The following is a 23,535-nucleotide window of genomic DNA, read 5'->3' as shown; positions in this document are numbered from 1 at the left end:
GCGCATACTGTTCTCCATAGTGGCTATATCAAGTTCAATTCCCACCAACAGTGTAGGAAGGTTTCCTTTTCTCCACACCCTCTCCAGCATTTATTGTATGCAGATTTTTTGATAATTTTTGACCATTCTGATTGATATAAAGTGATACCTCGTTGTCATTTTGATTTGCATTTCTCTAATAATGTGTATTATTGAGCATCTTTTCAGGTGCCTACTGGCCTGTATATCTTCTTTGGAGGAATGTCTATTTAGATCTTCCCCCCACTTTTTGATTGGGTTATTTGTTTCTTTTTTATATCAAGCTATATAAGCTGTTTATATATTTTGGAGATTAATCCTTTGTCAGTTGCTTTAATAATTTTTTGCAAATATTTTCTCCCATTCTGAGGGCACGGAAGCAACTTAAATGTCCATCAACAGAGAAATGGATAAAGAAGAGGTGGTACTTATGTACAGTGGCATATTGCTCCGTCATAAGAGAGAACAAAATAATGAACGAAATAATAAAAATGAAATAATGCCATTTGTGGCATCATGGATGGACCTAGAGGCTGTCACACTGAGTAAAGTAAGTCAGACAGAGAAAGACAAATATCATATGATATCACTTATATGAGGATTCTGAAAAAATAGGACAAGTGAACTTATCTACAAATCCGAAATAGACTGAAAGATGTAGAAAACAAACTTCTGGTTACCAGGAGGTAAGAGGGGGAGTGATAAATTAGAAAATTGGGATCAGATCAGGTCAGTTCAGTCGCTCAGTCCTGTCTGACTCTTTGTGACCCCATGAATCGCAGCACGCCAGGCCTCCCTGTCTATCACCAACTCCCGGAGTTCAATCAGACTCACGTCCATCGAGTCAGTGATGCCATCCAGCCATCTCATCCTCTGTTGTCCCCTTCTCCTCCTGCCCCCAATCCCTCCCAGCATCAGAGTCTTTTCCAATGAGTCAACTCTTTGCATGAGGTGGCCAAAGTACTGGAGTTTCAGCTTTAGCATCATTCCTTCCAAAGAAATCCCAGGGCTGATCTCCTTCAGAATGGACTGATTGGATCTCCTTGCAGTCCAAGGGACTCTCAAGAGTCTTCTCCAACACCACAGTTCAAAAGCATCAATTCTTCGGCGCTCAGCCTTCTTCATAGTCCAACTCTCACATCCATACATGACCACAGGAAAAACCATAGCCTTGACTAGACGGACCGACATATACATAATATTATATATAAAATAAATAACTAATAAGGACCTACTGTAGAGCACAGGGAACTCTATCTACTCAATACTTTGTAATGGCGTATATGGAAAAAGAATTTTAAAAAGAGCGGATATACGCATGTATATGACTGATTCACTTGGCTGCACCTGAAATTAACACAACATTGTAAATCAACTATACTCCAATAAAATTTTTCTAAAAATTTTAAAAATTGTGCACTTGATATTTATGTTCTGCAGCTGAAAATCCAGAATCTGTCTTGTTTGATTTATAAAAACTTACTATTTTTTAAAAATGTGTGTTTGACTTTATACAAATCGGCATTTTCCTCTGACGATTCATTAATGAGGGTTACATTATCGTCTTAAAAAAGGAAGTCAGATGGAATGTTTAATAATTTACGAGTGAACGGAGAGAACATTTGCCTGGTTTGCACAGCTGAGGACGTAATTAGAAGTTCCTAGAGAGAGAGAATAGGGTGAGGGTGTGCAGAAATCACAACCATTAAAAAGCAACTTTTCCCCAAATTGCTCACAAATGTGAGGGATTAGTCAATATACTTGGGGCTCTCTAAAACTTTTTAGCAGCCAATAATTTCTTCATGATTGAGGAACTGCAAAGGAAAAGCTTATTTCCTTTCTTAATGCCCTTTTGTTAGACAGTTTTAATGAAGTAGCAAATTTGTCATGCGACAGGAAAAGCTCACGGACAACATATTAGAGTTTGCAATCCCAGTCAACGTATCTAGTTACTTCGTTTTTAGGTGACTACCCTTTGCTTATTAGATAAATGACTAAGGCAAATACCTTTGCAGACACTTGCATGCTGTTTTCCTGCATGTTCATAATGGCCTCAGAGATCTTGACGTCTATTGGGTCCATGACCGACTCAATGTTGAATGGTCCTTCCAGTCGCTCTGCCACCAAGAGCATGGCATCTGTTAAAATATAGGAACATGATTGATTTGAGAACTGGGAACTCCAGCTTCTAACCTGTATTGCAACACTTCCCACATGACTGGCTGAAAAATGATCACTCTTTCAAATTTGGTATTTGCTTTTATATAGTTCAAAATGGAATGGATGACTCAGTCTTAAAAGAGTATTTTATTTCACTTGAAGGTTTAAAACTATTTTACAAGTATAGAACCTGGCCCCAAAATGAGAAAGTAAGTTCAAATTAAAAGAGTTGAATATACCTAGCTCTTTCAAGTGAAGTTTAAAAAAAATTAGATCAGGTTCAAAAGTGGAGTTAATCTCTTTTCTTCTGGAGTATGGAGAACATGGAGACTATTGAAGTGTAAATTTGAGAGTCTGGAGGATGTTCAAATGTCAAGACTCAAGCATAACTAGGTGGAGGAAGCATTGCTAGATTTTCCAAGAACAGACTTGTCCCTACTTGGTGGTGTCACTCTATCTAGCATGCCCTGTTTTTAACACCTTGTTACACTTTAGGAATAGAGAAACTTCTCTTCCTTGGTTTTTCTCCAGTCAAGAATATTGGAGTGGGTAGCCATTCCCTTCTCTGGGGGATCTTCCCAACCCAGGGATTGAACCTGGGTTTCCTGCATTGCAGGCTGATTCTTTACTGTCTGAACCACCAGGGAAGTCTCTGGTTTTTCATATTCAAGGCTTATTACTGTGTCTATCACATTGTAAGCTTTCAAAAATGTCTATGAAATGATACTGAACTGAAGTACAGCTTGGGAAGATTTAGTTTTCTGGAGAAGATCATCACAATGATAAGGAGATGAGAGTTATAAAATAGGGGTGAGTTGCTCTGGGTTCCCAACCTGCCACTAACACCCGGATGACTGTGGGAGAAATCTCTAGCTCACTGGGCCAAAGATTAGTGAAGTGCATAAAGGGACCTCGGATGAGGACTCTCCCAGTGTCTATAATGAGTGGCACTGTAATAATAATAAGTGATAAGGAGGACCATTCCTTTGCCACTGCAAATTGGCCCAGGTTGGTAACCAGCATAGTTTGCTAACTTGTCTCCATCAGGACTGTGGAATAGAATTTTTTGTATGATGAAAATGTGGCTACTGAAACTTGAAATGTGGCAAATGTGACTGAATAATTAAATGGTGAATAAATTATTTTCCCTTTAACTAATTTAAATATAATTAACACTGTCCATTTGAGACCAGCAGCTACAATGAAAGACAGAACAGCCTAGACTTTTAACATGTTGCCTCAAAATTTGTCAGGGTTTTCAATTGGTAAAGCACTTGGAAACCAATCTTAAAATGTTGCCCCTTTCAAATGAATACATGTTTATCATCAGACACTTAGAAAATATAGAAAAGAAACATGAAGGAGAGAAATACACCCACAATCCCACTTCCCAGAATAACACTATAAACACTTTGGTATATGCCCTATGTTGTTTTTTTCCCCCTCTGTGCATGAATATTTTAAGCATGCAACTGAAAATATACTGTGTGGATATTGTATAATCTGCTTTCTAAATGTAACATATTATTAATGTAACATACTGTTTATAGTAGCTGCTTCATAGCATTGATGTGAAGAAAACAAATTTTATTTTTATTACATATCCTACCATGCTCCACCAAAGGCCAACATCAAACATTTTTCAGGGTTATAAGTAGGTATGAATTAGGCAAGTGAAAAGCCTTTTAAGATAGATGAATTTTTATAAGAAAGGACTGTCTGGGAAGCAGAGTCACGTCTTTAAAGGGCACCAGGGTTTGTGAAAAACATCAGCTTTGACAGTATCAACAGGCTGTCTCTGCCAGACCTAACACCTGGGTCCTTGATCTCCTTGCTATGGAATGATGGAGACTAGAAGCATCCAGAGCCACACTAGAAAATCAGGAGGTCCTGCTTCCATCCTCACCCCCAGTGCTTGGTCCATATTACTCTCATGGACAATGACATGGGAAACTGATGTGTGAACAAAGACTCATTATAAACTCTAATAACAAATTTGCTGATTTTCCCCCCCTTATCACAGACCTATTTGTGAATGTCACATCAGAACCTTACAACAAAGTGGTCATTTCTCTGGATCTTCATGACCTAATAGTCTGGCAACTAATGCTCTTGAACTGTGGTGCTGGACAAGATCCTTGAGAGTCCCTTGGACTGCAAGGAGATCCAACCAGTCCATCCTAAAGGAAGTCAACCCTGAATATTCATTGGAAGGACGGATGCTGAAGCTGAAGTTCCAATACTTTGACCACCTGATGCGAAGAACTGATTCATTTGAAAAAACCCTGATGCTGGGAAGGATTGAAAAGGAGATGGATCGACAGAGGATAAGATGGTTGGATGGCATTTCTGACTCAATGGACATGAGTTTGAGCAAACTCAGGGAGCCAGTGAAGGATGGGGAAGCCTGGCGTGCTGCAGTCCACGGGGTTGCAAAGAGTCAGACGTGATGGAGCAGTGGAACAACAATGGACAGAGGATGCACACTGTTTGGTTGTAGTATTTGGATATTAAAGATGTTTTGGTGGATTTTCCTAGTGATCCAGTGGTTAAGACCCCTTGCTTTCACTGCCGAGGGCATTGGTTCCATCCTTGGTTGGGAAACTAAGGCCCTGCTAGCTGTAGGGCAAGTCCTCCCCCCACCAAAAAAAGATGTCTTCTCCTTTAGTTTTTGTCTGTTTATTTACTAATTTGGCTGCCCTGGTCTTAGTTGTGGCACAGGGATCTTTGATCTTCATTGTGGCATGCAGGATCTTTCAGTTGCATCCTGTGGGAACTTTATTTGCAGCATATAAACCCAGGTCTTCTGCATTGGGAGAGTGAAGTCTAAGTCCCTGGAACACCAAGAAAGTCCTTTCTTTAAGGCTTTGAAAGTTGCCCTGAAAGTTGCTCTGTTTCTTTTATGTTTTTATATCTATTTTGTGTATTTATAAAAATAATCCCCTGTATTGTTAGACTCTTCAAGAGGCTTTTTGATGAAGATTACTTATGACAGATGAGCAAGTTTCTCTAGACAGGAAAGTGATAGTCTCTCAGTCATGTCCTACTCTTTGCAACCCATGGACTGTAGCCTGTCAGGCTCTTCTGTCCATGGAACTCTCCAGGTAAGAGTATTAGAGTTGGTAGCCGTTCCCTTCTTCAGGGGATCTTCCTGACCCAGGGATGGAATCTGGGTCTCCTGCTTTGCAGGCAGATTCTTTACCATTTGAGCCACCAGGGAAGCCCATGATTCTCTAGACAGGTGTCTCCTGCTATTAAAATAGAAGGACAAGGAATCCTTATAAAGGAAAAAGAATTGGCCCTAGGGAGTCATCCACTGTATGCAGTTAAAGGAAGTGATAACTATGGGATCCTTAATTGCATGTTTTAGAGAAGTATTTGAATAAATCATTACACAAAGAGTACTGGCCTATCATGGAATATTTATCCAACAGGAATGGGTTGAGTTGAGACAGTAATAACATTAGCTATATCAGATGTCTTAGTCAGTTGTGTTCTGGGTAGAAAGGACGAGCTTTGCATTGGATCATAAGGAATCAGTATATTGTCTCAATTTGCAATGACGGGGTCTAAAATATCTCTGAGAAGTTTCTCTTGTTTAAATTCAACCAGTCCCTCTTTACCTGACATTCCCTTTAATAGGTAAGGCACAAAGCCATTCGATTCATATCATAAAGTCAAGGAGTTTCTCTTTGGTGATTTCAATCTTTAGTTCCGTGTTCCTCTGTCACCACAGAGCTCAGCTTTTTGCTTCCTGGATCTGCAAACTCAGCTCCTCTTTTTTGACCCCATTTGCCTCCTTGACCTTGGAAATAGGCCATCCTACTGATGATCCCATTTATTAAACATGTTACCAAATGGCCATATTCATTCAGATTGCTTGGCCTTGAAGTTCCATTTTTCATCTTGATTCATCTGCTTTTTACACAAATTAATTTAAGGTGATACATTTTTGCTGTAAATAAATATATATTTATTGATTTCTAAAAATTTATTTATTATTGAAGTATAGCTGATTCACTATGTTACTTTTGGTATACAGCAAAGTGATTCACTTATACATACATATGCATGCACTGTTTTCATATTCTTTTCCTTCATGGTTTATTACTGGCTATTGACTATAGTTTCTTGTGCTATATAGTAAGATCATGTTGTTTATTTTATATAGTAGCTTATTTTCCTTTTAATTTAGATCACCGGTCATAATATGCTACTTTAAGCTATCTGGTTTAGGCTATTACTAATTTTTAAAAAATTCATTAAAAAATCACTTTACAAAGGAAAATTAGATTCTCCTTTGAAGACTCAATGATTGACTCAAAACCTCAGAACCATTATTAAGAGTAGAAATGTGCATGGAGTTAACCATACTGTAGTGCTCCCTGAAACATTTGTTAAGAGGGTGGATTTCATGTTATGTGGTTTTTTTTTTTTTAACCACACACACACAAAGAATGGTGGCTCAGATGGTAAAGAATCGGCCTGCAGTGCAGGAGACCTGAGTTTGATCCTTGGGTTGGGAAGATCCCCTGGAGGAGGGCATGGCAACCCACTCCAGTATTCTTGTCTGGAGAATCCCCATGGACAGAGGAGCCTGGCGGGCTACAGTTCATAGGGGTGCAAAGAGTCAGACACAGCTGAGCGACTATGCACAGCACATTGTGTTGATCAACTACAGAAGTTCTTATTAACTGAATTATCTGTTGATAAATCGTTAACTAGTATAATATATACCAATATACTGAAACACTGTGTTGCTTTCATAAAGAAATACATGCATTCTTCCAAATCTTGGAAAAGCACAGATAAAATTGTGTGGAAATATTTGGATAAAATAACATGTGTGCACTGATTATAGTCACACCCAGGTTTTTGGTTAGAATGAGAGCAAGGCTAGCAGAGGAAAGTAAGTGCTGGTTTTCTGGACTTAAAATTCTCTATTACAAAGTTGTTTGTGAAAACAGGTTGGTTGACAGAGGGCCAGATAAACAGGAGGATAAAGGGGCAACAGAGGATGAGCTGGTCGGATGGCATCAGTGGCTCAATAGACATGACTTTGAGCAAGCCCTGGGAGACAGTGAAGGACAGGAAAGCCTGGCATGTTGCAGTTCATGGGATCACAAAGAGTTGGACACAACTTTGCGACCATACAACACAGCAACAACAGACAACCATAAGCAGAAAAAATATATATGTCTCCTTACAATATAATCATCCCTGCCCCCAACAAAATCCCCTTTTCCATTGTTCTAAATATACATGACGGGATTCCCCAGGGTCACAAAAAGAAAAGCAGCTTTTCAGAAAATTCCTCTAATATTTTGTGCTTCCATGTAAAGGTTATGCTCACAGCAGCTGCCTTTAGGAGTCTAGTTTAGACACACTGCAAGGTGAGAAAGTAGCAGTGAAGGGCAGCCTGAGTCCTCAGCGCTGGGACTTGGAACCGGCGTGCAAGCGGATGGTGGCTCTTCCTCGTGCCCCAGAGCCCAGATGGTGAGAGGATCTGTGTGGTACCTCCGTGGCCCACTGAGCAGCCAAGCACATCCCCACTTGACTGGTGTGCCTCCCACCTGCTGGGCAAGTCTGTCAGCAGTCAAGCTCCCCAAGTGTCAGGAGAATCTTTTCTCTCCTTTGGGGCCAGGGAAACCATGCCTCTCTCTCCTCCCAAAGCAAAGAAAACACACAAGACTTTTATGACACCAAGGCAGTAGTTGGTAAGTTTCTCTGAAACCAATTAAGTCAGAACATGGTCATAACTTCCTCCAGAGGCTGCCATCCTATGCTATCTTAATTATCTCCGTGCCATTTATATTTTGAAATATTCGGAACATTATTTTTAACTATGCTCTTGGAGCTGTTATCTATTGCCAATTAAACTAGGCCAGTTTGAGTATGTCAGCTAATGACCAGCTGGTCCTTTCTGTGCATAGCTTCCGTGTTGTCCGTTTTGTTTCTCTTTAAACAAAAGACTATTGTCTTGCTCAAGCAGTATACATAACTTTTGTTTCTAATGTTATTTAGACGGAGTCAGAGAAGGCAATGGCATCCCACTCCAGTACTCTTGCCTGGAAAATCCCATGGATGGAGGAGCCTGGTAGGCTGCAGTCCATGGGGTCACTAAGAGTCGGATGCGACTGAGCGACTTCCCTTTCACTTTTCACTTTCATGCATTGGAGAAGGAAATGGCAACCCACTGCAGTGTTCTTGCCTGGAGAGTCCCAGGGATGGGGGCGCCTGGTGGGCTGCCGTCTCTGGGGTTGCACAGAGTTGGACACGACTGAAGTGGCTTAGCAGCAGCAGCAGAAGTAACTGGGGGCTTCCCTGGGGGCTTAGTGGTAAAGAATCAGCCTGCCGTGCAGGAAACTCAGGTTTGCTCCCTGGGTCAGCAAGATCCCCTGGAGGAGGAAATGGCAATCCACTCCTGTATTCTTGCCTGAGAAATCCCATGGACAGAGGAGCCTGGCGGGTCACAAAAGAGCTGGACACAACTTAGCGAGTAAACAACAACAGAAGTAGCTGGTATCTTAGCATAAGGTTTTGATGCAGAGAGAAATATGATGACCCTTTTAGCACAAGAGGCATGTGTAGCAGCTCAGCAAGAATGTGCCCACTCAAAGGGTGCAGGCAAAGCTGCACCTCGGGGTCAAGGCATTCCACTCACGTCAGCATGGACTTTCTGGTTAGGAGTGAGTAAACCCAACTCTGGTTAGATGGAGTCAGGTGATTCAGTTTCCATTTAGGTTCATCCATTGAAAGTCTGAGAGATAACATGTGTCACTTAATTCACAGAGTCCCATTTTCTTCATCTATGAAGTAGAGATTGTGACAACCTCCACCTATAGTGTGCATGAGGAATCAAATGAGATAGTGCCTGGAAAGATGTTAGCACAAGGCCTGGTGCACAACAAAGGTTAGCAGCTATATGGCACTATCTCTGGGCAGTAGAAGCAGAAAGGAGAGGACCACCTGGCAAGATATTTTGGTGGATGTATTGACAGCAAGTGATGTGAGGAGCTGGGTCGTAAAATATACATGAATGCCTTTAAGATGTATAACTGGTACTTTTTTGTATGTTAAATTAATATTTTCATAGTAGCTGCTTTTTGATGGATGAGTTTATTATACCAAGAGATACAAAACTTCAGTGTTTTCTCACATGGTGCCCCTTTGCCAATTAAGGATCACTATAAATTCTGACTCACTTTCCATCGAGGGGTGTGTGTGTGTGTATGCAGCTCAGTCCTGTGTCCAACTCTTTGTGACCCCATAGACTGTAGCCCACCAGGTTCCTCCGTCTATAGGATTTTCTAGGCAAGAATACCTGGAGTGGGTTGCCATTTCCTGCTCCAGGAGATCTTCCCAACCCAGGGATCGAACTCATGTCTCTTGTGTCTCCTGCATTGGAGACGGGTTCTTTATCACTGGTGCAACCTGGGAAGTAGAGGTGGGGTTTGTATCTCGTCCCCCTGAATCAGGGTGGGCTCTGTCACTGCAGTGACTACTACAGCATGCACTGCAAGGGACACTTGATTTCCGGAGCAGGAAATGATCAGACTGCAGCTTCCACTTTCTGTCTTGTGAGACTCTATCTGAGGTCCCCATGTTGGTCTGGCCACATGTAGGCACTCCAGGGGATAGTCCCTACTGGGCCCAGGTTACTAGCCATGCTTGCTGTTATAGACAAAATACTTGAGTCCTCCCAATAATTCATATGTTGACACCTAATCCCCTAGGTGATGGCATTTAGGGGCGGGGCCTTTGGGAGGTGATTAGGTCGAGAGGCCTGAGCCTTCATGAGTGGGATTAGTGTCCTTATTAAAGGACCCACATGGCTCCCCTGTCCTTCCCACCACGTGAGGACACAGTGAGGGTGGCAGCCTGTGGACCAGGAGCAGGCTTCACCTGACACAATCCACCAGTGTCTTGACCCTGAACTTTACAGCACTCAGAACTGTGTGAGAGAGATGCTTTCTGTTTCAGCCACTCAATCTTTGATATTTTTGTTAGAGAAGCTCCAGTGGACTAAGACTCCTGCCAGGGTGCCAGGCATGTGAGTGAGGCCAACTCGACCAGTCTATCTACCAGCTGATTACCACCTAGTGACCCCACGTGGGGCAGAAGAATGAGCTAGCTGAGGCTTCCCAAATTCCTGATTCACTGTTCTGTAGTTTATAATAATACCATTGTTGTTTTAAGTTGCTAAATTTAGGGATAATTTATTTTGTAGCAACAGAATATTGGAGTAGCCCAATTACAATATTTACAAAATACTTGGGGATATTTTTCCTATAATTTATTTGACAGGATTCAAATTATTCAGATCTCTAGTCAATAAATATCTGACAAACAACATTAATGATGTAACCCCTGTTTCCAACCACTAAAGTGAAAGTGTTAGTGGCTCAGTCGTGTCAGACTGTTTGCGATCCCATGGACTGTAGCCCACCAGGCTCCTCTGTCCATGGGATTCTCCAGCCAAGAATACTGGAGTGGGTAGCCATTCATTTCTCCAGGGGATCTTCCGGACCCAGGGAACATACAAAAAGAACTGTTCTAAGCCTGCACTGCGTTTCAATACAGTGTTGCTGCTGCTACTGCTAAGTCACTTCAGTCGTGTCCGACTCTGTGAGACCCCAGAGATGGCAGCCCACCAGGCTTCCCCATCCCTGGGATTCTCCAGGCAAGAGCATTGGAGTGTGTTGCCATTTCCTTCTTCAATGCATGAAAGTGAAAAGTGAAAGTGAAGTCGCTCAGTCATGTTCGACTCTAGCGACCCCATGGACTGCAGCCTACCAGGCTCCTCCGTCCATGGGATTTTCCAGCCAAGAATACTGGAGTGGGGTGCCATTGCCTTCTCCAGGGGATCTTCCAGACCCAGGGAACATACAAAAAGAACCGTTCTAAGCCTGCATTTGTTGTTTCAATACAGTGTATTGTTTCAATACAGTGTTACTGTACGTCAAATGCAGGGTTGGCTAGTCTCAGAATCAGCTGTTTCCCCTGGGATGTAAGTAGGAGCTAGCAAGACAGAGAGCAGGTTTGGAAGAAGGTAAAGATGTAGATTTTTCTCTAAGTACTTGACTTTATGAAGAGCAAGTCTCTGACACAAGGAACCAGCCATTATCTCTCATCTCTGGATGGCATTGGATTAAAACCATCTTGCTGCAGGGACTCCTGAAGGCTTTGTGCCTCTGGGATAGAAATATTAAGTAGGATTTCATATGATTAGACACATCTTTTAAATTTATCTTTTGATAAAAGGAGATGTAAAATCAGAAATAACTTTGTTGAATGCTACTGATTATAACCTGGAGGAAAGTGATTTTCAAAATGTTTTAGGGGAGGCAAGAAGAGAAAGACTTTCTTTTAAAATGAGATGTTATTAGTCTTTGTGTAAGTAACAACAGAGTAGAAATAATTTTGAAAGTTCAATTGTGAAGGGGTGGGGAAAGAGATGTGTGTGTGCATGCTTGCATGTGTGTGTATGTGCACACGCTCGCATGCATGCTTAGCCATGTCCAACTTTTTGTGACCCCCATGGAGTGCAGCCCACCAGGCTCCTCCGTCCATGGAATTCTCCAGGTAAGAATACTACAGTGGGCTGCCATTCCCTTCTCCAGGGGGATCTTCCCAACTCAGGGATTGAACCTGGGTCTTTTGCATTGGCAGGAGGATTCTTTACCATCTGAGCCACTAGGGAAGCCTAGGGAAATGGATAGACATGGTCAAAAGGTACAAACTTCCAGTTATAGGAATAAGTCCTGAGGATGTGGTGTACAGCATGGTGAATATACTTAATGGAATTGTATTGAATGCCTGAAAGTTGCTAAGAGAGTGAATTTTAAAAGTTCTCACCACATGTGAACATACACACAAAGGGTAACTATGCGAGGTGATGAATGTGTTAGCTAATTTCATTCTGATAATCATTTTGCAAAATACCCATGTATTACACCATTGTGCTATATGCCTTAAACTTACACAATGTTATGTATCAATTATATCTTGATAAAGCTGGAAAAAAAATGAAAGTTCAGTTGAAGTAAGCTTAACCTAATAAATGGAGAAGGCAATGGCACTCCACTCCAGTACTCTTGCCTGGAAAATCCCGTGGACGGAGGAGCCTGGTGGGCTGCAGTCCATGGGGTCGCTAAGAGTCGGACACGACTGAGCGACTTCACTTTCACTTTTCACTTTCATGCATTGGAGAAGGAAATGGCAACCCGCTCCAGTATTCTTGCCTGGAGAATCCCAGGGACGGGGGAGCCTGGTGGGCTGCCGTCTATGGGGTCGCACAGAGTCAGACACTACTGAAGTGACTTAGCAGCAGTAGCAGCAGCAGCAACCTAATAAATATCTGTTATGTGCCAAGGAGTGTCACTATGGCACTACGAATTGCTGGTCCCAGGGGGTGGGGCACAGAAACAGTGCATGATTGCCAGCTTTGTGGTGTTTAGAATCTTTTTGAACTGACAAAGATAAAATACATTAACATTAAAAATATATTTTTCTTTCTTTGGGGAAAGTTTGAATGTAAATAATAACACGTCCTTTCAAAGTTCTCATTAAATCTTTAAAATTTGTCCTAATAATCTACTCTTGGAAAATGAAATCTATAAGCACAATCTACTTTCTTGCTTTATCAGAAGTCCATAGGGCCCTATTTTGCTTTTCTTTAGAAGCAGTGCTTACTCTTATATCTGCAGTAACATTGTTTAAACTTAACTAAGATACTTTTTCCCACTGAGAAGCAGACAAAAGAATTTTTTTTTTTTAAATCAAGCTATTTTAAAAGCACCCTGGGGAATTCCTTCATTGGCACTCAGTTACTCATCGGTAGTAGTAATAATAATAACAATAATAAAAACCTGTTTCAGTGTCTATGTATCGGCTCTTTTATGACCCAGTCATGACAGGGAAGTGTTATAAGGCTCTGCTTTACTCTGTGGCTTGCTGGGGACGGGTACACTGAGTTATAGAGACTTTGTATGTGTGTTGGTTGCTCAGCTGTGTCAGACTCTTTGCGATCTCATGGACTACAGCCCACCAGCCTCCTCTGTCCGTGAGATTTTCCAGGCAAGAATACTGGAGTGGATTGCCATTCCCTTCTCCAAGAGATCTTCCAACCCAGGGATCGAACCCAGGTCTCCTGCATTGCAGGTAGACTCCTTACTGTCTCAGCCACCAGAGAAGCCCTTGCTTTCACTCAAATCAATTAATTAAAATTCTTGTGAGATCTTGGACAGGAATGAGTTTCAGGAGAACCCAGCTAGGGGAACTGATGGATACACCACAGCAGCAGGCAGACAGGATCTGAATAACCAGGAAACAGTGCAGCCTTGAGAGTAGAAAATTGGAACTTCCCTAGTCAGAAAGTCCACACCACATTTCAGGGTTTCTTTTGTTTTTCCTTATTAAAGACAGTTTTAATTTTAAAAATGTATGGCTCTATAGGGATATAAGTGATATAAAGCAAAATTCACCTAGTAAAGTGCGCAATTGAATTCATTTTAACAAATGTCTGCCTCCATGAAACCACCAAAAGGAGAGTTAAAATTTTTTTTTTCGCTCTTGATGTTTAAGGCAAGTCTGTGGTTAAGACATTTCCGTTTGTAGAATTTTGATTCGTAAGAACCATCAAACAATGAAAATATGTATCTCTCTCTGGACTATATTCTTATTTTTCTCACTAATCACTCTCCCACTCTGGTCTTGCTGCTCTGTAATCTCTTCCCTGACATTGCCAGCAGAACTGTCTTTTAAAAATGCAAATCTGATGAGGTCACTGCCTCGCTCTAAAGGTTGCCACTGCCTTCAGGATAAAGTCTGAACCTCTTAACCCGGCATAAGAAAGACCCTTCATAAGCTGGTCTCTGCCCCCTTGGCAGCCCTGCCTATGACCACCCCTGATGCCCCCAACCCTCTCCCTACACAAGGACTCCCCCACTTTGAGCGCCATCAGAATCTTTCAAGGACATTGAAGTCGTCACCGAGGTCCTACACAGACCCAATCCAACCTGAAATCGATGACACACAGTTGTTCTAAATACAGCCTGTTCTCATTTTACCTACTCAAGAACTTCCGAGGGTTCAGGTTTAAAAAGAGGCTCCTAATCAGATTCCACCTCTCCCTTCTCATTCATTTCTTACTACTCAACATGTCCTGTGGTTTCCTGCTATTACAAATAATGCCACAATGAATATCCTTGTACATAATTCATTTAGCAAATAAATCTATTGGATAAAGTCTTACAAGGCTGGGTCAAAGACATGGGCATTTAAAATGATGATGGTTAGTCCTGAAGCTTGGCCTATAGAGGCTGTACCTGTTTACATTTCCAAGAGAAATACATGACCGTGTCTGATTCTTTAAGGCTCCAACTTTTAGATGGACTTAAGATCAAATGCTGGGATCTTTGCCAATCTGATAGGGTAAGAGACTGCATCCCAGTGTGGTTTTAACTTGAATTTCCCTCATGGTAAGTAAGGTTGAACATCCTTTAATGTGTTTAAAAGCCACTTCAATTGGTTTTTTTCCTTCATATTCTCTGTTCACTTATTTTTCTACTGGGTTATTAATTTTTTCATATTGATATAAAGGAATTTCTTTAAAAAAACTAAAGGTACCAGTCCTTGGGTGATATGAGTTATCATTTCCTCCAGTTGCTGTTTATCTTTTGACTTTGTTCATGGTGGGATTTTAAAAAAATGTATTTATTTATTTTAATTGGAGGATAATTACTTTACAAAATTGTGATGGCTTTTGCCATACATCAGTATGAATCGGCCATAGGTATACATGTGTCCCCTCCATCCTGAACACCCTTTCCATCTCCCTCCTCCTGGGGAGGTGGGGACAACCTGTCTCAGGTTGTCACAGAGCTTTGGCTTTGGGTGCCCTGCTTCATACACCAAACTTTCACTGGTTATCTATTTTACATATGGTAAAGTATATGTTTCAGTGCTATTCTCTCAAATCATCCCACCCTCTCCTTCTCCCACTGAGTCCAGAAGTCTGTTCTTTACGTCTGTTTTGCTTTGCAGAAATTTTAAAATTTTTAGTCAATTTTACAAATCATTTATTTACATTTTTTGATCTTGCAGCCTATTTATACAGGCTTTCCAAGTTCACCTTTATGACCTCATCTATGACCACACATATTATCACTCATTAGCTTCCTTTTGTTCCTGGAATACAGGCCAGACCCCCTCCTTCCTCAGGGCCTTTGTACTTCCTGTCCATTCCTTCTTCCTTGAATACTCTCCCTCTATATATCTACATATCAGTCTCTTAATTTTCTTCAGGTCTCTACTTAAATGACATTTCTCAGAAAATTGTCTATAACTACGCTACAATCTCCTAGTCACTCTAATCTGACTGCTTTATTCTTCATAGCACTTAATATTTGCTGAATTATCTTATATATATTTGCTCTTGTTCCCTTCCCTCCCCGCCACCCCACACTGTTTTGTAATCCTCAAGAAGGCAGAGACTTTCTTTTTGTTAATTTTTGTAGTCTCATCCCTTAGAACAATACTAGTATCCTAAGAGTTGTTAAATGAATTACTGGAATAAATTTTTAAAATCTTCATTTCCCCCTCCCCCCTATAATTTGATATAAACTAACTGGCTCCCTTCCCCCTGTCCTAAAACTACTCTCCCTCTCCTCCCCTGCAGCATACACCATCAAAAACACCCGCAAAACTTTATTAGTGCTGGCCTACAAGATAAATAGGCCCTTGATGGCTTTTGATGTGTTATAAGGTGGATGAAGAGTTTCTATGGGAATTTAGAATCTTATTGTACTTTTTTTATTAGGTAGAAATAACTTTTTAGATCTTTTCTCCTGAAATTGAAAAGTATGGCTGATTTTCTTTCTGTCAGTGGTCATTTCTAGGTTAATCTAAAAAAAAAAAGTTGACATTTTTGGTTTTTCCAAACAAGATAATTCTTGCTGATTCTCAAGACTCTACGTTTGCCATTAACTTTCAAAGCAATCTCTGTGATGAATGTCATTTCTGATTCTTTCCTGTAATTTTCCCACATTCACTAAACATCAAATTGATGATCATCCTTTTCCTGTCTTACCAACCCTGTGTGGTATCTAGGCACTTCAAAAAATACCTTTAAAAAAGATCAGACCACATCAGGGGTGAGATCTAGCTAAAGAAATCATAATACCACAGAGTGAGGTAAATAATAGAAAATGGAAGTGAACCAATGAAATGCCATTTAAAACAGTGAACACATATCTGATTGAAAAATAAAACAGGGACAGCCGCCTAGAATAATTCAAGAAACTGAAGAGTTAAAGCCAAATAAAAGAGAATTTGATGAAAATAACTGTTTACTTTGAAACCAAATCCAGGAAGAGGAGTAGAGAACAAATATACAAACTAATTTAATTCTGAAACCAGTGCAAACAAAGAGACTTATTTGGCTTCCACATTGTCAAGGAAATGCAAATTGTAGGGGGTGAAATAATTCACCTGTAGTCCTAGCACAGTACAGAAATTAGAACCTACAGGAGTCATTTCCAGACATTGGTTTCTTTTTAGTAGAATGATGCATTGCATTTCATAAAAATATAATATATTCACATAAGTATCATCTCACTGCTATAACTTTGAGATGTTTAGATACATCACAAGCCAGAAAGACTGGGCCTTATAAATCATGAATCTGATGGACATTAAAGTGTATACTACCAACCATAACCCTTTATTTAAACTTTTATTGCCAATTCTTCATATGAATAATTTTTTATGTCATTTGTAGCTAGGGATATTAAATAATTCACATTCACCAATCAGTCTTTGCTTTGATGATGAATCAGAGGATTTAAGGGGGTAAGGAGTTCTTCGAGATCTTTCTGAGAGAAGTGCATCTTTAAATCCCTAAAGTATTCTACAGGGTTTTGGTATTGAGATGGTTGACTTGGGCCAACAAATGGGCTTTTTAGGAAACAAGAGCCAAAGAAGAAAAGCAAATCATTTGATGTAAACAGTAGCCTTTGAACACAAGATCATTGTCCTCTCTCACTCCATCCATCAAATGAAACATCTAAATTGCTCAGATAGTATCAATATGTTTTATTGATATTTTATTTACTTATTGATATTTTATTTATTTATTAAATTCCAAATGCTTCACCACTTTTAAAGAGACTATTAAAAGAGAAAACTTAAGATGATAAAGATAAAGCATTTTGGTCCTAAGTTCTTCTCATTCTTTATTTGCTGCAACTATACTTCTCTCTAAACCTCCCTTAGTTAATTAGTTTTAGTGGCTCAGTGGTATTCGTTTCTTTGCAATCCCATGGACTGTAGCCTGCCAGCCTCCTCTATCCTTGGAATTCTCCAGGCAAGAATACTGGAGTGGGTTACCATTCCCTTTTCCAGGGGATCCTCCCAACCCATAGATCGAACTCAGGTCTCCTGCATTTCAGGCAGATTCTTTACCATCTGAGCCACCAAGGAAGCCTAAGCCTCCCTTAGAGACCCTATTCTTTCAAAGTGGGGCATCACTATCCAGCTTGTCCTTGACAAGTTTATAAAAGCATGCCCATTGCTCCTTACCCTTTATTAACTTGAACATCCCACTTGAGTTACTTTGAATCCCTCACCAGTTTGGATGGTCTTCTTGGTCTCCCTGAGAAGCAGTGTGGAGGTGATGCATGGTCATGGCTGTGTGTCACGTGTGCAAGCCTAGGACCCACAGTCACAGCCTCTATAAGGCAACTTACTTAACTTCTGTGATCCTTGGTGTCCTCTGTTATTACAGGGGCTCTTCCTACATCAATGTGTGGATTAGATGCAATACTAGTCACATAGCACAGGAAATGCTTACTATATATTAGGATTATTCTATCTTTATGGAGATGTGGGTTCCTTTCACTTTCCAACAAAGTTAATACTAAAGATGTGAATTCTTCACTGATGAAGTTGTAAACTTTTGCTGAAAGAGGACAATATTCGAAAAGATACATACAGTCCTATTTACAATAGCCAGAGCATGGAAGCAGCCTGAATGTCTACTGACAGAGGAATGGATAAAGAAGATGTGGTACATATGTATAATGGAATACTACTCAGCCATGAAAAAGAATGAAATAATGCCATTTGCAGCCACATGGATGAAGCTGGAGATTATCATACTATATGAAGTAAGTCAGAGAAAGACAAATATCATAGGCTATTGTTTACACGTGGAATCTAAAAAAAAATTATAAAGACGAACATACTTACAAAACAAATAGACTCACAGACATAGAAAACAAACTTATGGTTACCAAAGGAGAAAGGGTTGGGGAGGGATAAATTAGGAGTTTGGGATTAACAGATAGACACTACTATATATAAAATACATATACAATAAGCACCTACTATAGAACACAGGGAACTGTATTTAATATTTTGTAATAAGCTATAATGGAAAAGATTAAAGGCACAAGGAGAAGAGGAGGCAGAGAATGACATGGTTGGATGGCATCACCAACTCAATGAACATGAACCTGGGCAAGCTCTGGGAGACAGTGAGGAATGGAAGGCCTGGTGTGCTGCAGTCCATGGCATTGTAGTCATACACGACTTAGCGACTATCAACAACATAATAGAAAAGAGTCTGGAAAGGGTATATACGTATAACTGAGTCACTCTGCTGTACACCCGAAACCAACACAACATTGTAAAGTATACTTCAGTAAAAAAGTAAAATTAAAAAAAGGAGGACAATATCCAGTCCAATCCTTTTATTTTACAGAGAAGGTCACCAAGTCCTCATAATATGAGGGGTCTAGGGATTTTAACGGGACACACACGGCAGGGCCGAGATCATTGCTCGGTTTTCTTTCAACCAGCCACCTTTCAACTCCACCATGCTGCCTCCTTCTTTATAACCAGCCCATCTGTCTTTAAGAAACAGGACCAGTTAAAACATTTCAGGTGTCAATGAACTAAAACACACTAAACTTTTTGCCAGTATATTGCGGTTAAAGCAATTCTCCTATTTCTCCCTCCTTTGGCCTAAAAGTTAATAAAGCAAATCACCCCAGGGACGATTTGTTCCTGTAGTACAAGGCCTCGCCACCTACACGGAATGAATCACAAACCTCTCCCAGAACCAATAAAAAATAAATAAATGAAAAGTCAGGTGTGTTGTCAGAATTCCCTGCTGGTTCTGCACAGGGTGATTAGTGGGCAATTCAGCAGGCAATGGGAGCCCTTTTCTCCGCCTTGTCTGTGTGCTTGGCATTATTAAAAAAATATATATTTTTTATTATTTTGTTGCTCAGTGCCAGGTGAACTGAAAAGAAAATGAAAAAAAGAGCAGTGTGTCCTGTATCAGGGGTCGCTGGACCAAAGAAAAGAAAAGGTGGGTTGTTGAAAAAAAGAAGAAAAAGAAAAAACCCTCATTTTAGAAGGTGATGAGTTATCTCTTCTCTCTGATACATTGCATGAAACAGTAGGGGAACTTTTGTTTTTTCCTTTGTCTTTACATCTTGCTTACATTTATCTCCAAAATATAGTCCATGGTGAAAATGAAGATCATTTGCCAACTAAGGAGGAAGAGAATGAAAGAGGGAGGAAAAGGGAAGGAAGAACAGAGGGGAGAGAGACAGCGAGGGAGTGAGCACTTATACAGCCATTTCAGTGGCTAGGTCCAGGCTTGGTATTGTTCTAACAACATTCAGCACTAGAGATTCATTTGATTTTTCTGACCGACTACAGTCTTTCTTAATGGTTGTGGACCAAGACCCTAGAGATGGAAGAGCCTGCCCAGGGTCTCATGGCTTGTAAATAATTAAGGCAGGTCCTATTCGAAGTAAGGTCAGAACCAACATCTGTACATTGCTTGAACTTGTCAATCTAGCCAAAGGGTCCTGCTTGAGTCTCAGGCTGGTGGCCTAAGCACACGTGTGTACGGGTGTGTGAGGTTAACAGGAGGGAGGCGGGGGGATCACTGTGGGCTGCAGGGTATCAAAATTTCATTTCTCTGGCTTTGCTCCTTCACGAGGCTGCTTCAAACAAACTAGTGCCCTTGGGAACTTCAGACAGCGGCCTTCATCCTGCAAGCTTTATCACATTTCTCTTCCCGAGACTTCTGTTAGTGTTTAGGGTTTTCCAGAACTTACCATTAAAAGTCACCTCATTGATTATGAGAGTTCAGTGCTATATCCTGCACTCAGAACAGGTAAATGACTGGGGAAGGAATATTTGACACCAGGCATAAAATTTAAGGTAACTTCATTGAGTTGGTTTTCAGAAAGCTGTAACTATTTTCTTGTTAGATTTCTTTTTATGCTGAAGAACACAGCAGCTGAATTGGAAGGAAAGATTTTAGGCAACAGTTACTTCTTTTTCTTTTTATTATAAATCTACTATTTATGTCCAACTTTCCCTGGAACCAGGATATGGACATCCAGTTGCTCATTGGAAGTTTCCTCTGAGTGTCTGTTTATGTGTGCTTGTTTTACAAAATTTGGAAAATACGGAGCAACAACAAAAAACTCAGAGAAAAACAATCATATACAATCTACCAAGACAGGGATCATCATGGATAATATTTTGTGACACTTCCTTGCAGGTGTTAATTCTAATATACCTAACATTAGGGTCACACTCTGTATGTGCTGTTTACCATTTGCCTTCAGTTCAATAGTATGTACTTACGTATTCTCTAATTCTTCTATGAAAACATCCTTTTGATTAGTTGTATGATATTTCATATCTTCATTGCACTCTTGTTTCTGTAACCATTCTTTAATAATTGGAGTTACAGGTTCTTACCAGATTTTTCATTGTTATAAAATAACTACAGTTTCTATCTTTGATTTGTCCCTATTTCTGATTATCAACTGAAGATAGATTTAAGTTGTCATTTACTTAAAAACCAAGTAAGAACCAAGTATAATGAGCATATTTATTTACTAATAATAAAGCATTTTAAACTTTAATAAGAGGAAATAGTCTCAACATAGAGACATTAATAAATGAAGGCAAGAGAATATAGCTCTGATTCTACATTTTAATAAACCTCCTATATTTAAAAAGAAGATATTTAAACAGACATTTATTTTTAATGTTAGATTTGTAGAGTTAAAAAAAAAAAATGTTTCTCATGCAATTAGAAAGGGTTTTAAATGCATAAATGGCTCCCCAGGTGGTATAAGTGGTAAAGAATCCACCTGTCAATGCAGGAGACGCAAGAAACGTGGGTTCAATCCCTGGGTCTGGAAGATTCCCTGGAGAAAGAAATGGCAACTCACTCCAGTATTACTTGCTTAGAAAATTCCATGGACAGAGGAGCCTGGCAGGCTATAGTTGATGGGGTTGCAAAGAATCGGACACAACTGAGCATTCACACACTTTTAAATGCATGAGGAGACATAGTTTCTAGTACTGCCTTTGTCACAACCTAAGTGTGTGACATGGATCTCCCTAGTGCCTTTGTGTGAAGTTAAACATTTGGGTTCTTAGATGACTCATGGTCATTCTATCTCCAAAACCATAAGGATCTATAGCTCTGACCAACTAGGAGGGCATGTGCTGAAGCTCCTGGGATCAACCAAGACAAGCACATGAGCAGTTGGCAGATAAACCAAAGAGAAAGTGGGCTGAGGCATCTGAGCACGTAGTCAGACCCAAGCAGTGGGCACACACAAGTGTTCAGTAAGTGTCAGAGTGAAGGATGCAGGCGGCACAGATGAAGAAAGCAAGGGGGATGTGGACAATGTGGTAGGTCATGTGCGTTGGGAGGATGTGCTTTGGGGTGGACCTTCAGAAAGTGGCAAGAATGATGAAGTGTGTGCCAGTCACAAAAATACTTGGCTTTCAACTTCATCTCCATTCTCAAGGCTACCTCCTTTCAAAATAACATTAAAGAAAAGAAAAATGGGTGTAAAAAGATACGCTTTAAAGAACCAATAGGAATACATCAATGAGTCTTGGGAAACCATTCTCAGTCCCCAAATCCATGCTTAAAGTGTGAGGCCAGGGAAGCAGGACTTTGAGACATGAGGACAGTGTTCTCAAGCTGTGCGGTTATTGTGTTAGATGATCAAGGACATTTTGAGCAGATGATAATCAAAGATCTAGGTATAGATACATAAAGGATCATCAGACAGCCATTCACCCAGATCTGAAGGCAAATGTGTAGCTCCTTTGTAGAAGGACAAGTTAGAAGGACCACTTCCTTCCTACCCGCAGGGAAGCAATGCATGCAGCATCTCACTTAACCTTCCTGACTCTAAGAGGGGGGTGCTGTCTTTAGCACCATTTTAAAGAAAGTGAGTCAAGCTCAGTGAAGACAGGAGTTCCATATCAACAAGGAAGTTCGATGCTGACACAGATCTGTGGGTTCCAACTTCCAGGTTTCCTCTACCATTTCTACTTCAAAACATTAAAACAGATTTTAAACTATCCATGTTCATAAGGTGATGTGAAAGGCCCAGAACTGTTTGTAGAATTAATCAAAATTATAATATTGGTTACATTGTAATTACAATAAATGTCACAACATTTGAAAAATGCTCCTGAGTGAGGTAAGTCTTTTTATCTTGGTCAAATAAAACATCCAATGTCAAAAGCCTTGATGTTTTCCTGGAAAATTTCTTCTTATTTTCTTTAAGTATCTATGTAAGGTTTTAAGATAAAGGGACAGAGAAAATGTTGAGTTGCTTATGATATAAATAGAAAAAAAAAACTAGAATGAGTATCTACTATTGTTATTTCATGATAAAGTCAACACTCCAAAAATGGGCTGACATTGCTTTCCCATTTGTATCCTTACCTGGGTCCAGCGACATGTGATGAGTAATTGCTGCTCATACACCTGAATTAACCTCCCAAAGGAGGTGAACTCTCAGGGGAGGACCAACTCACTCAAAGGTAATACACCACCTTTGAGTATGTAGAGATCAATACTACTACTTTTTTTGTTTTTAAAGAAAACGTGTATCTTGAAAACAGGCTAAGAAATTTTCGTAAGAAAGAAAACATATTTTGAGGCTACTAAAAGACCATTCACATGAATGGGACTAATTTTAAAGAAAAAACAAGGGGAAGTATTCTAGAAACCAAAGGGTGATATATCCATGCATGTTCAGAGTACTGCTTGCTATGCTTTTAAAAAATGTGGCTGTCTGGTAAATGCTGCATTAATAATAGTCAATAAATTTGCAAAAGTTATTTTATTCCAAAGTCTATGTAGCTCTGAATTCTGTACTTGGGACACATTTGCCTACCCCAAGAACCTCTTAGAACAGTCATTTAGAATATAGCAAGATGGAAGATATACCAGAAGATGCATCTCATGTCATTATTCTCTATTCTTCCTGATTATTGAGAAGTTTA

The 23,535-nt window shown here is 40.2% G+C and overlaps 1 protein-coding gene across 2 annotated transcripts in view; it reads right to left on the bottom strand.

Annotated features, from left to right (window-relative positions):
* The window catches only part of GPC6 (glypican 6), a 1,231,564-nt gene that overhangs the window by 119,138 nt on the left and 1,088,891 nt on the right, over positions 1-23,535 (bottom strand). For both annotated transcript variants that reach the window (NM_001081730.2, XM_059892082.1), the window contains exon 5: positions 2,026-2,156. In NM_001081730.2, coding sequence (NP_001075199.2) covers positions 2,026-2,156 — 131 coding nt within the window. The remainder of the gene's footprint in view (positions 1-2,025; positions 2,157-23,535) is intronic.

This window comes from Bos taurus, chromosome 12 (genome assembly GCF_002263795.3).
Source record: "Bos taurus isolate L1 Dominette 01449 registration number 42190680 breed Hereford chromosome 12, ARS-UCD2.0, whole genome shotgun sequence".
NCBI classification, from domain to species: Eukaryota; Metazoa; Chordata; class Mammalia; order Artiodactyla; family Bovidae; genus Bos; species Bos taurus.
Note: the sequence above shows the minus strand (reverse complement) of the source record. Positions and strands in the feature narration are given on the sequence as shown.